The sequence below is a fragment of the Zerene cesonia genome, chromosome 18 (assembly GCF_012273895.1).
Source record: "Zerene cesonia ecotype Mississippi chromosome 18, Zerene_cesonia_1.1, whole genome shotgun sequence".
In the NCBI taxonomy this organism is placed as follows: domain Eukaryota; kingdom Metazoa; phylum Arthropoda; class Insecta; order Lepidoptera; family Pieridae; genus Zerene; species Zerene cesonia.
In genome coordinates, this window is record NC_052119.1 from 194,826 (window position 1) to 208,604 (window position 13,779).

Sequence of the window (13,779 nt, forward strand, 5' to 3'; positions counted from 1 at the left end):
ATGCATCTGCCCCATACCCCACAAGGGAGCGGGACTCAAAGTCATAACAAATAATGGCATATTCGATTCTTGGCGTGAAGCCAGTATGAAGTAGTCCACACTAATTTAGTGGGACGGAAAGTGGAACGGAGATAGCTACTTCCGGCAGGGCCTTAAATGTACCGGAAGAGGCGCCATTTTGTTGCTATGTGAATGGGCCGGGAACGTTCTGTGAAACATTTTAATGTTTTAATGGAGTTTTGAAACAAGTGGTGCGCTTTACGCGACTTTACACGAAACGCTATTGTGTTTCCGGTATAAGATGAGAGCACGGACGTGTAAAACGTTATGCGGCTAGCTTCTACCGACCTATAACTATCACCTACGTTGTGATATGTTATCTTGATATGATCTAAACTACAGTTGTAGGAAAATAAATATTAATCGTATTAATGTACACGTCGCGAAGAAATTAAGAATAATTGTTGGATATCGAATAATACTTTGTAAACATAACATTTTATTGAATGAAAACTAAATGCAATTTTTGTTATTTGAAAATATTTAAATCGCATTGAGGAAGATGTTTTTGCATGGTATATTTACTTTTTGTTTAGTGGGAATGAATAAGCTTAAAAATATCACATAACAATATTAAAATAAATTATCTAAAAATATATTGTAATATTCGATGCATACGATGTATAAAAGACAAAATTATAACTAATCTTTAATCGTTTATTTTATTTGCCAAAAAGCTTTTCCTTAACTACTAATTTGACTTTTCATTAAAGTTTTATTAAAATCTCAATTTTAATTCCGCCGAGACGTTTTCTCGTCCGATGAACAAAATGGCGACCGAAAGAATAATTAACAGGTAAGGACTTTTTTTTTTTTATTCGGCACCAAAGCGATTAATTTGCGTCGAGAGATAAAATATTTCAGTGATTAATTTGAAATTGTACTTTGGGATTATGATTAATTTGATTTCATTTAAAAGCCCAAATTAATGGCTTTTTTTTGTCGAGTTGCTTTGAAATTTCTTAACGTTTTATTTGAATTCAGAATAAAAATAAATGTGAACTGGAAAGAAAATTTCTGCTACACTGTCTTTCTACAATAGCGAAGCAGTTGTTGTATTTGTCCGAGAGAGTGGTTGTGTTTGTGTGTGTGTGTGTATAACAAGTCAATGCAGAATTTAATAATTACCAAAGGCACGTGAATTCCAATCGTAATTATTTTACCATTCCAGCATTGAGATGGAATTTAATCTTGCCACATCGAGCATTAATATAAATTTGATGGATATTAAATTGATTTAGTGTTAGTTTAGCAGAAAATTATTAGATTACACGAGCTATAGTTTAATTTCCAAGTGGAAGATTACATTACGGGGCCCATTAACGCATGTACTCGAAATATTTCAAGATAATTATACCAGGCCTGAAGTTGAGATATACGCTGATGTTGTTTTCACGTAATTAAAATGATAATGGAGTTATATTTTGAATAAGAACGTTACTAAGAACTTGGTGAGACACCATCAACCATATTTTGTTGTCAGAGCAAGGGCACAGTTTTGTTTATGTCATAACGGGCAACTGAGCTGGTGGTTCGCCTGCTGGTAAGCGATCACCACCGCCTATGAACATTCACAGAGTTAGTGATTCTGAGAATGCGGCGCGCGTATTTAAGAGGAAAGGGATAAGGAACGGATTGACGACTGGAAAGAAGGAATTGATGGACTGGGGCGAGTGAGGAATAGGAAACTGGCATTCTGTGAGGACTGCCATAATCACCACGATGTCTTCTTTCGCGGATGAAGGAAGAAAAATGTGAAAAACGAGTTGGGTTAATTGATTATTTAAATTTCTACTCTAATACCCAATTTTTAACTAGCATTTATTAGTTCAGTGTTTGTCTATATCGAACTCCTTTAGGCTCTAGATACATAAACGAACAGATTTTGTGCAAATTTTGTGTAACACTTGGGTATCAAGGATCGGTAACCATACAATTATTTCACGATTTCATCTTTTATTTCCTGATTAGGATTGCTAGGATTAAATAAATTCATCAGGTACTCTATGTGAGAGCAAGAGAGACAATTTAGTTAATTCTATTATGAAAGAGTATTTTTAGGTTATTGAAACTAGATTTATTAGTATTTCATTGCAGCTTTTAACTTCTAATCCATCATTAGTTTCTTTGGCAAGTGATATAGTTTATTATAACCAAGCTCAGCTACAAACAGATTTATTTCTTAATTTATTAAGCAGAGATCGCGCTTTTTATCCGCTTTATTGTAGGATTTTTTTATCTTCCATAAAATCAGGTAAATTTAAACATTGCGCACCTTCGTACATATTTAAATTCTTGCATTTGATATTCAAATGTAATCTATTTTTGTTTGTCAAATGTTATGCTGTAAAAAAAGTATTTTTCACCTAAATTTTAATTTCGCTAATCGTCATGAATATTCAAAAAATATTCAAGAATTAACAAGCGAAATGATTCTAATTGAAAGGGAAAGGAAATTTTAATTAAACGCAGTCGCAGCTAAATATAGGCGGGGGTTCGACGGCGCCCGCCCCGCGGATTATTCGTAAGTTTATTTCTTTCAAAGATTACTAGAATGTAATCAAACGATAGAAATTTTTATATACACCTCTTTGCTGTTACAGTTTCGATGTTAATCATTTACATAGGATAATATCTATAAAAAGTAAAGTTCGTTTGATACGTAGGTATGTGCCGTTGACGAGATTTTATATCAAAGATGAATAATGTTATGTAAACGTATGCGCGTAAATGTAGGCTATAGTTACAAAACAATAAAAAATAATATGATAGAAGCCCAAACTTTGTGCACAAAAAGTTTTTTTTGTATTATGATAATGATGCATTGCTTTTTTTTATCTTAGTTACTTGTTTTCCGTACAATCTAAGCGAAGCCGGGCCGATCTACGAGTAGCGATATAAGAAGTTGATTAACCTCACGAGGAAAGTTCCTCGGGTGACAACACCTCGGACAAACGTTGCAGATTTATAATAATATTACAATAATATCGATACGCGGGTCATAGGGCGGTAATCTTTCACTGTATCACTAATTGGCTTTATAATTAATAATAAATAATAGTTTAAAAAAACTAAAAAACACGCTTTAACAAAAATCATATTTTGCAAATTGAAAAATGGAATAATTTTATCAAATTAGTGTATTGTCATCGGTCCTCAATAAATCTACAAAGTTTGAACGAAATCTGGCCGTTTAAAGTGGGTCAAAATCGCGTCCAAAGAAGTCGGTTACAAACAAATATACAAACAAACATACAAACAAACATACAAACAAACATACAGGTGAAGCTAATAAAAAGCGTGTAAAAATATTGCTGTTTTTTAAACTACTATAGTACAGTGGATCACGCTTTCCGAATATTATGCTGGAAAGGTTCTGGGTTCGATTCTCGGCGCAATCAAAGGCAAGTTTCGGTTTGTCACCCAAGGGTAATCTTATATCCTGAAGTTATTGTCTGTTCCTTTTACATCGCAACGGAGTGATTTATGATATGATTTTTGTATCTAGGGATAGTTAGGAGGCTTTTTACCGCAGTAAAACATCTCATTCCCATGAGAAGTGCATTTAGCTGCGCAGGTAAACACGCGGGCGAAAAGCTAGTACTATCATAAGCGTACCTGCTGCAATTCTATGAAACTGATTCCGGCGTTGTATGTATGTGTTGCTCGAAAAAGTAATATTTGTACATTTATTATTATTTATTGTATAACACGTTATTTACGAAAGAAATTTGAAATATCCACGCTAGGCAAGCTGACGTGGCAGTCTGGATTCTATACCTCTAATCGATATGTTTAATATGTTTTTTATTATGTCTGATTTTTTAAAACTCATTTTTGACACACTTTAAATGGACAGATTCAATTCAAACTTTGTATACTTATCAAAAAAACGGTGGCAATGCAATAATTTCATAAGATTATATTATCATCCTGATGGTCAGGATTAAATAATTCTGTTATGCAGTCTATATAAGAGCGATTGAAGCGTGTTTTTAAAACAACGTATGCATTTTATTTAGCGTGTGTAACGTAAGTACCTACTTATTGCAGGAAAGGTTACGTGTAATACTGCTTCATTGATTTCAAATCATTCATACCTATAAAATTGAAAGTCACTTGCAACATTGTAATAGTGCTCGTAAACATTTTGAGATAAAAAAAACTCTCTACACAATTACACTCAGTTGACGACAAAATATAACAAGGTTAGAGGTCGAATTATGGAACTTTATCAGCGGTTGGTTACCGTTTGTTATTATTTTTATCGACATTAGGTAATTTTGTGTTTATTTTTATTCTCAAAGTATATTATGTATCTAATCTAATTATATATATTATAAGTTCATCAGAATCAGTCAGCGAAAAAAGAGACAGATAGGCAGACAAACAGTTCCTTTCGGATTTACATAAAAGTTTTTAAAAGTTTATCAAAATATACGGTTAGTTACTTCATACTTATAAGCAATGCAAAGTAAATTTGCTAGTTGAATTATAAAAGATCCTTGTAAGTATATAATTACATCAAAGATTTAGCCTTAAGCGCGCGAACAGCTTGTGTCGTAAACTTTATAACATACTGCGAACTGGCTTCTTATTACGGCATATTTATATTAATTATCCTTGCAACTTTGTTGAAGATGTAATCTAGCAATTACATATTGTAACATAACATATGTATAGACATTATTATAATATTGTAATAATGCCATGCCAAGAACTACCCGCGGTTCTTAAGTAGGAACATTCCATGGATTTTCAACTTCCATATATTCATTAAATCTTATGGTAGGCTCCCTACAACTTTCGAAGACGGAACACAGTGAAGTTTAGTCGGAATGGACCTACCATTACTTTCTTAGACATTGGGAGTCCGACATAACGCATGGGGGTTTTAGCCAGTAGTTGGCCGTGGGTATCTATACAAGATTTCCCCACTAAGAAAAGGGCACATCTAGTGCACAATTTGAAAAGGATACATTCTGAGGTTGCCAGTCTTGTCGCCAATGGCGAGCAGCTTCTGTATCGGGTCCCATGCCAGCGCCGTCGGCGAGAACGGAAACCCGTGCCGGAATGTCTGCGAACAAATTGTGTCTTTTATTTATTGATTCTTCATTGTACATATAAACAATACAAAAAAAAAATACAAAGGATTTTGCCATTTCAGGCAACCGAAAATTTCTACGGCATGGTTATAGTCTCATATGCTATGTATTTAAGTTTTTTATGCCTAGCTGGATTAGGCTAAATTTATGCACCAAATAAATATATATGATTGTGTGATCAGAGTTTTCGATGAAATTTTTAATTATATACGTAGATTTCAATTAAAATTGAATGTCAGTATCAACAGATAATGTTTTTTTTTGTTACATTTTTTAAAATACAATAAATAATTCACTTTGAACAAGCTCACAGACTATTTGCATGACTGATTAGAAATAATTAAAATAGCTTCATAGAAAACCTCAATTTAATTATTCTATGGTACCAGTAGTCCTGCAAAATATTATAAAAAATTCAGGAAAGATGTTTTCGTGGAAGTCTACCAGTTTTTTCGTTATCATGCCTCATGATCGAACCTTATATCTAGTGCTTCACCCTCGGTTTCGTCCATGTTGACGTATAATGCTATCCATTGGTGACCACAGAATGAAAATCGATCCAATTGTCAGACAGACGCGGCTGGAAAATTTATACTATTTGGTCAAGTATTTTATTAAATCTAAAAATAAAATACTAAAATTATATGATTCCAGAGTATAATTAAACAGAACCGAAGCCTAGTTTCAAAAAAAAAAAAACGATACAGAGCCAAACTCGCAACACCTGATCGTCAGCTATCTGGGGTCAGAGTGTATCGGAGAGAGTGCGCAAAACAAAAGATATTCACCGGCGATAGCTCGGAGAGACGTATATAAGCCGAGGGTGGAGTACGGTCAGCACATTCAGTCAGTGCAGGCGACATGAGGTTTTTGGTTCTAGCGGCACTGGTCGCCGCGGCGGCCGCGACCACCCTCAGGGACAACTATCAGGACTTCGTTATTGGCAAGGAAACGCTAGGTGAGTTATGCTCTTTGTTACTTGTCTCTTTAACGATAATGCTGAGTTGTAATGTACGGGATGTGAGAGATTTTAGAAAAGAAAATAAATAATTTCTAAAGTGTTGGTGACCGGGTCGATTATCCCGGCAACGCACCGCCCCCTACTAAATAAAATATAGCCCGTTACTCGGTAAATATGTAACTAACTGTCTAATCGTGAAAGAAATTTTCAAAACGATTTTTTGTAAAATCTCAATAAACGATCAGAAAATAAACATTATATGTATTCTTATATTATTACTAGCTGCACCCGGCAAACGCTGTTCTGCCATACTCTTATCATGGAGGGTTATGAAAAATAGATGTTGGCCGATTCTCAGACCTAACCGATATGCACACTACATTTCATGACAATCGGTCCAGCCGTTTCGGAGGAGTATGGCAACGAAAACTGTGACACGAGAATTTTATATATAAGAGATAGTACCAATAGTTCTTAAATTCTAAATGAGTGTTGTAATCATGGTTTTCTCAGAAAATATCATTTAAAAAAGCGACTTGAATTATTCGTTGATGGGTAGTTACTAACGGTGAATATTTAATAACAGTGTAGTAATAATTTAATAAATTAGTTTTCATAGATATATTTTTTGAATCATTTTAATATTTAAATATGCCTTAATTAGAAAAATTTAAGTTTTTGGATTAAAAATAAAATATATAGTATATTTCACAATTATTGCAATAAAGTTATGACGATTCGAAAGTTCTTATAGGAAAAGTCTAATTGAATAGATAAATGCCTCAGTTTTATTACATTCAGATTGTTTCCAACTGCAGTTTATACGTATATAGAACAGTATCGGTATCTTCTATTGTAGATAGAGAACAATAATTTCTAATGATGTATTAAATATTTGCAGTCAATGTGGATATCAAGACGAAGGAGCTGTACTGCTGGAAGCTGCTGAACCACATCCTGCAGCCGACGATCTACGATGACATCCGCGAGGTGGCACGCGAGTATGTGCTCGAGGACAATATGGACAAATACCTGGTATGTAATAACTGCATATCTGTATCTAGATCTTTCTATTTTTGATAAACAGTACACTCATTGATGGCGATCGAACGGTTTCTTATATCATTGTTAAGGTTTCGTTATTGTTAACACAAATAAAACGTTTTAAAGTATAAACCCGTTTGTACTCGAATTAGAGAAATAAACTGTGCCTACGAGTAATATTATTATTCATGTTCGCATGTTTACAGCTTCACCTATACATACCAATATACATACAGTTATATTACATTTTTAACTTATTTTTAATGACTTTCCAGAAAGATGACGTTGTCAAACGCTTCATCGAGGTATTCAAGATGGGCATGCTCCCACGTGGCGAGATCTTCGTCCACACCAACTTCCACCACATGGACCAAGCCATCGTCACCTTCCGCATGCTGTACTTCGCCAAAGACTTCGACACTTTCATCAGGACCGCCTGCTTCTTGAGGGAGCGCATCAACGGCGGCATGTTCGTGTACGCGTTCACGTGCGCAGTCTTCCACAGGCACGACTGCCGCGGCATCACCCTTCCAGCGCCCTACGAAATCTACCCCTACTTCTTCGTGGACAGCCACATCCTGCACAAGGCGTTCATGATGAAGATGTCCAAGTCCGCCACCGACCCCGCCGTCTTCGACTACTACGGCATCAAAGTCACCGACAAGAACCTCATGGTCATCGACTGGCGTAAGGGCGTCCGCCACACCCTCAGCGAGGACGACCGCCTCAACTACTTCACGGAGGACATCGATCTGAACACTTACATGTACTACCTGCACATGAGCTACCCGTACTGGATGATCGACGACACGTACAACCTAAACAAGGAGCGTCGCGGCGAGATCACCATGTACGGCTACAAGCAGCTGCTGGCTCGTTTGAGGCTGGAGCGCCTGTCCAACAACATGTGCGACATCACGATGGTGAAATTCGACGACGTCGAGAACAAGGGCTACTGGCCCAAGATCCGCCTGCACACTGGTGATGAGATGCCAGTCCGTCCCAACAACGTCAAGCTTGTCAACAAATACAACGTTAAGGAGAGGTTGTACGTTGAAGATATCGAGAGGATCATCAGAGAAGGCATCGTTTCTGGCAAAATCGAAAGAGTGAGTGTTTTCAATATATCTAATCTTGTCATTAGTATTGCAACTGCAACTTTTGAAACATACCGTATAACATAATATGTTATGTCATTATGATTACTTTAATTTTATTTACAGCGTGATGGAACAGTTATCAGCCTTAAGAAGGTTGAAGACTTCGAGAACCTCGCCAGGATGTTGTTGGGCGGTCTCGGCATTGTGAACGACGATGCCAAGGTCATCCACGTTGTGCACCTCTTCAGAAGACTTCTGTCTTACGGAACTTACAATTTCGAGAAGTAAGCGTATTTCTCTTATTTTATATTTCATTGGCCTTTAAACTACCAAGCAAATATGAATTATACAACGTTTGTCAAAATGAAATTATTAAAAATGTCCTTAAATTGGTCGTAAGCCTTCATTAAAAATTTTAACCAGCTGTTGCATTACATATTTATCCGTTTAGAGGTAGAATTTACCAATATCCTTTCTAAGTGGATGCCAACATCATAGTTGCTATGTGCATGTCAAATTTTAGCGCGACAGGGCCAGTAGTTTGCGCTAGGCCTTGATAGATCAATCAGTCCTTTGTATTTTATATATTAAGATTTTTATATGGCTGTATTAAATCAATAACTAACTAATGCTTTTCATCGACAGGTTCACCTACATCCCCACCGCCCTAGACATGTACACAACGTGTCTGCGTGACCCACTCTTCTGGAGAATCATGAAGCGCATCACAGCCAACGCTGACCTCTTCAAGAACTTCCTGCCCAAATACACCAAGAACGAACTTGACTTCCCCGGCGTCAAGGTTGAACGCATCACCACCGACAAGCTGGTCACCTTCATGGACGAGTACGACGTTGACATTACCAACGCTCTGTACTTGGACGAAACTGAAATCCAAAAGAAGAAGTCCGACGTAGTGGTCGCCGCACGCATGCGCCGCCTCAACCACCACTCATTCAAGGTGTCCATCGATGTTGAATCAGACAAGGCCGTCGATGCCGTCGTGAGAGTGTTCCTCGGACCCAAATTCGACTGTATGGGCCGCCTACTCACCTTCAACGACAAACGCCACGACATGGTTGAAATCGACAGCTTCCTGTACAAACTGCAGACCGGCAAGAACACGATCGTCCGCGACTCCATGGAGATGCACGGCGTGATCGGTGACAGGCAATGGACTCGTCGCTACTTCGACAAGAACCTCGAGACCACCGGCACCTACGAGAAGGTGCTCGACAGCTTCTGGCACAAGTCCCGCGTTGGCTTCCCGCACAGGCTGCTCCTTCCCCGCGGTCACGTCGGCGGTCTCGATCTGCAAATGTTCGTGATCGTGACGCCGGTGCGCAGCGGCCTCGTCATGAACACCATCGACATCAACATGATGAAGGACCGTCACACGTGCCGCTGGACCACGTGCTTCGACACCATGCCGCTCGGCTTCCCGTTCGACCGGGAGATCGACATGACTACCTTCTTCACCAACAACATGAAGTTCACCGACGTCAAGGTGTACTACAAGGACATGGCCACGTCCAACACGGTCAAGGACTTCGACATGTCCGACATGATCATGAAGCGCGACGACCTCACATGCTGGGACAAGGACATGCTCGTCAGATGGTCTTACAGAGACGTCATGATGATGAGCACCGACAAGATGATGAGAATGTAAACCGCCACTTACGCAATAGCATATAATATATAGCATTATTTAAAATCTATTATCTGTTTAATTGCATATCCTTTTGTTGTTCTTGATGAAACTCAAAATATCAATTAATTTTATCAACTACTTATATATATAAGCACCTTGCGAAAAAACCTACTCCATTTACTTCATAAAATATAGCCCTAACTTGTAACTTGTAACTTTCAAAAAGGCGTTCTTATTTAAGACTTTGAGACACAACTACTACAACTAGCTTCATACTCGCGGCTGCAACAAACAAACAAACATCTTAAATTTTCGCACGTATAATATTTGTAAGAATTATTTCAACATACAATTATATCTCTCACATTGTGTTATCAAAAATATACCGAACAAATTACAATATTACTTACAATACCAACAAGAAATAAAAGGCTCCGAAACAATCTGAACATTCTGCACTGAAATAACGTTATTTTTTCAACGGAAGCCAATATTTCCATCTCAGAGGTTCGCAAGCGATTAGAATGCAAAATACACTACCGGTACACTAGCTTCGGAATTTTTAATTACAAGCTCCGCTAACTGCCATGAAGTTATTTTGTACTCACGTATTCTCTTTGCCTTTTAGCTCTGTTTCTAGTGGTGAGGCTTTCTTTTGTTCGGTGCAGGTCAACAGTTCTACCACAGGTGATAGCGTTTTGATCTTTAATAACGATATCTCTGATAAATCAGATACTCATGGCTCCCTTTTTATTCAAATTCATAACATTCTTTGTATGTAAAGCATAAAGAACACAATAGCTTTTTTATTTTACACGCAATTAGATTTAGGATATTAAGACTTATAAAAGAACAATACCACTTTCTTTACCGCTCCCTATTTTGATTTGATCATATTGGTTTGATCATATTAACTTGATACTAAATTACCCCGCAATAACAAACAGGAGTATTGCCAAACTTGTACAAAACTTAAAGCCCAGCATTAACCGAGTATTAACACAGCACCGCTTCATATTTTTCTATTACGTCCAATTATATGGTCACAGCTATCTCTATCAGATTCTTTGGCCACGATAAAATCGTTTCATTTGTCGACCGAGGACGATCTGTCAAACGGGGGCTTATCGTGTCGCGACAAAGGCGCTACGAGTCAACAAATTCATCATTTTGTACTTGACAGATTAATCTTGGGACTGCTTATCTGTCCTCGATCAAGACTATTCAAGTAATGTATTGAAAGTTGCGGTGCCTACTCCGGGATTATAGACATTGCGAGTGCTTTATAAATCTCAACGGGGATTTGTGTCAGGCAGATGAATTGTTGAGTTGCATATATTTTGCTTTAAACAGATAAATAAAAACTGTCTTAATGTTAAGATATATAGCCCAACCCGACAACAGTCGAAAGTCAGTCTGTAAAAACTTTAATATTAGTATTTTCTTCCGTTTGATTTCACGCGAGTATTACACGTTTAGAAATTAAAAACTTTTTAATTTCGGGTCGGGAAACGTCGGGTTAATAATATAATGAATAAATCGCGTTAAAAATGCGTTAAAAAGCTTTGAATTTCTAAACTTTAATATAATAATAATAATAATAATAAAACACTTTATTGCACACACAAAAACAAAATAAAAACAATAAATATTCAAAATAAATAAAACGCGGTACAAATAGGCGGCCTTATCGCTAAGAAGCGATGTCTTCCAGGCAACCTGTGGGTTTAGGAAAAGTTTGAAGAAAAAAGGGAAAAAAGAAAGAGAAAGATTTGGAATGTAGAAGGAGCATAGCAATAGCATTATAAAACTTTAATATATTTCAGTCATGCATGCAAATTTATATTATTCCTCTTTCGACATAAATATAAAAACAGAAAACTACATCAAATGAATCCCGTTATTTCACAACCATAAACGGAAAATAAAACCGCATCGCAACACTGAACACGGAATCCACGTGTCTTTTATTCTTCTATTCAAACAGTACATAAAATAAAAAGTATGTTTCATGTTCATTAATTTGTAACAAATACACATTTGTAAATGTTCTCTGGCACGGCTCTGTCGATACACAGCGATGGAAACCGTCAACAGGAAAGTTACTAACGCTAACGAGTAAGGCTTTGGGGTGTAATGTTGTAGAAACCTGAATCACGGCGCCTGAATGGAGCCTGTTTTCAGCTGCGACGATTTATCGTCGTTACGATAAATTATCGCACATTTTCTATGTATTCTTATAACATTTAAATTTATACTGCCTTAGCCTTAAGCCTCTGGCCTTTGTGTATAATAATAATTACTTCCATCCGTTGTAAAATTAATAACTGTAACGATTGACAAAGCTAAAATTATCATTAGAAACACTTCCAATTCTCTCAATTATAATTGTCTTATTGAAAACCTCTTACAGTCACTTGCATAACAGATATCTTTGGCAACAGTTACCATATCGCGTTGATTATTTAATTATGATATTTATGTATATTTTATTTATTCTATTAATAAGACCTCAAGTCTTCTACACTTATCTCGGGCACCCGTCGGTCACAAATGATAATAATACCTATATATACACAAATCGATATTATTATATAAGTAAAATAATTATCATAAAAAACATATAGTTTTTAAAGGGCCCAGTAAACATTGGTAAGCTGTGGCGTTATGTTATAAACTTACAAACTATGGATTAATTTCTTAGAAACTAGACAAAACATAACACAAAGTTTCTTAATCAATAACTTTATTACAAGATAATCATGAAACAATACAATACAGTACATTAATGTCAAATTCTTAACAACTTCAATAAATGTCACCATAAAAATCTATTATTAATTAAGTACTGTGTTAATACGGTTGGCTTAATTAATCACATATAGTTTACGCGTATTTCTCCAACGGTTCTTTGAAATAAAGTTCTTACATAGTATGTTTAAATGCATAAACTAATGTAACTAATATCCAAAAACGTCAAAAGTTGTTACAAACAAACAGATTATATAAATAAAAAATAAAATATAATAGTTTAAAAAAACTATAAAACACGCTTTAACAAAAATCATATTTTGCAAATTGAAAACTGGAATAATTTTATCAAATTAGTGTATTGTCATCGGTCCTCAATAAATCTACAAAGTTTGAACGAAATCTGGCCGTTTAAAGTGGGTCAAAATCGCGCCCAAAGAAGTCAGTTACAAACAAACAAACATACAAACAAACAAACATACAAACAAACAAACATACAAACAAACAAACATACAAACAAACAAACAAACAAACATACAGGTGAAGCTAATAAAAAGCGTGTAAAAAAGGCTTCACAGTGTAGCTACTTACACTGAAAGTTTTCCCTGTATTTCAGTGCTTAGCATACATAAAAGAAACACAAATTCACTTCGCTATCACTCAAGGAAGCCGTGAGGAAACTCTCAACCTAATAGCTTAAACCAACATTAGGGTAAGCGGCAACAGTTGTCCAACTGTTGCGTCAGTCGGCAACTTATCACGTCTGTTGGTACAGTCGCCGGCTTTGCAGTGACATTTTTTAAGCATTTACATGTATTTATTTGGAAATTGTTTATATTACGGATGCGAGTATCGGATTATTAATCTTTAAAGGTCTTTAATAAAATGAGGAGGTTTCACTTCGCTGTTCGATCTGCGTGTGTGATGATATAATGCAAAAAATATTTCAAAGGTAACGTTTCTCACGTGTTGCCAGATTCAGTTGTAGAGAGTTTTAATGCTAATGCGTCCTTAGCATGTGGTAGTCGGGAACGCTCCGCCGCGAATTGGGGACCGGGGAAGTACCACACCCCCCACAGAAGACCGGCGTGAAATAGCATTCTA

The 13,779-nt window shown here is 36.4% G+C and overlaps 2 protein-coding genes across 2 annotated transcripts in view; one reads left to right on the forward strand and one right to left on the reverse strand.

Annotated features, from left to right (window-relative positions):
- LOC119834038 (syntaxin-binding protein 5) overlaps positions 1–13,779 on the reverse strand; it is a 192,904-nt gene that overhangs the window by 52,478 nt on the left and 126,647 nt on the right. Inside the window, exon 2 of the mRNA XM_038358314.1 lies at positions 5,040–5,137. Within this exon, the coding sequence (XP_038214242.1) occupies positions 5,040–5,137 (98 nt within the window). The remainder of the gene's footprint in view (positions 1–5,039; positions 5,138–13,779) is intronic.
- LOC119834141 (basic juvenile hormone-suppressible protein 1-like) lies at positions 5,997–9,991 on the forward strand. The gene is made up of 5 exons (XM_038358434.1): positions 5,997–6,123; positions 7,028–7,161; positions 7,446–8,279; positions 8,394–8,554; positions 8,916–9,991. The coding sequence occupies exons 1-5, from the start codon at positions 6,027–6,029 to the stop codon at positions 9,940–9,942; spliced, it is 2,253 nt and encodes a 750-aa protein (XP_038214362.1). The 5' UTR covers positions 5,997–6,026; the 3' UTR covers positions 9,943–9,991.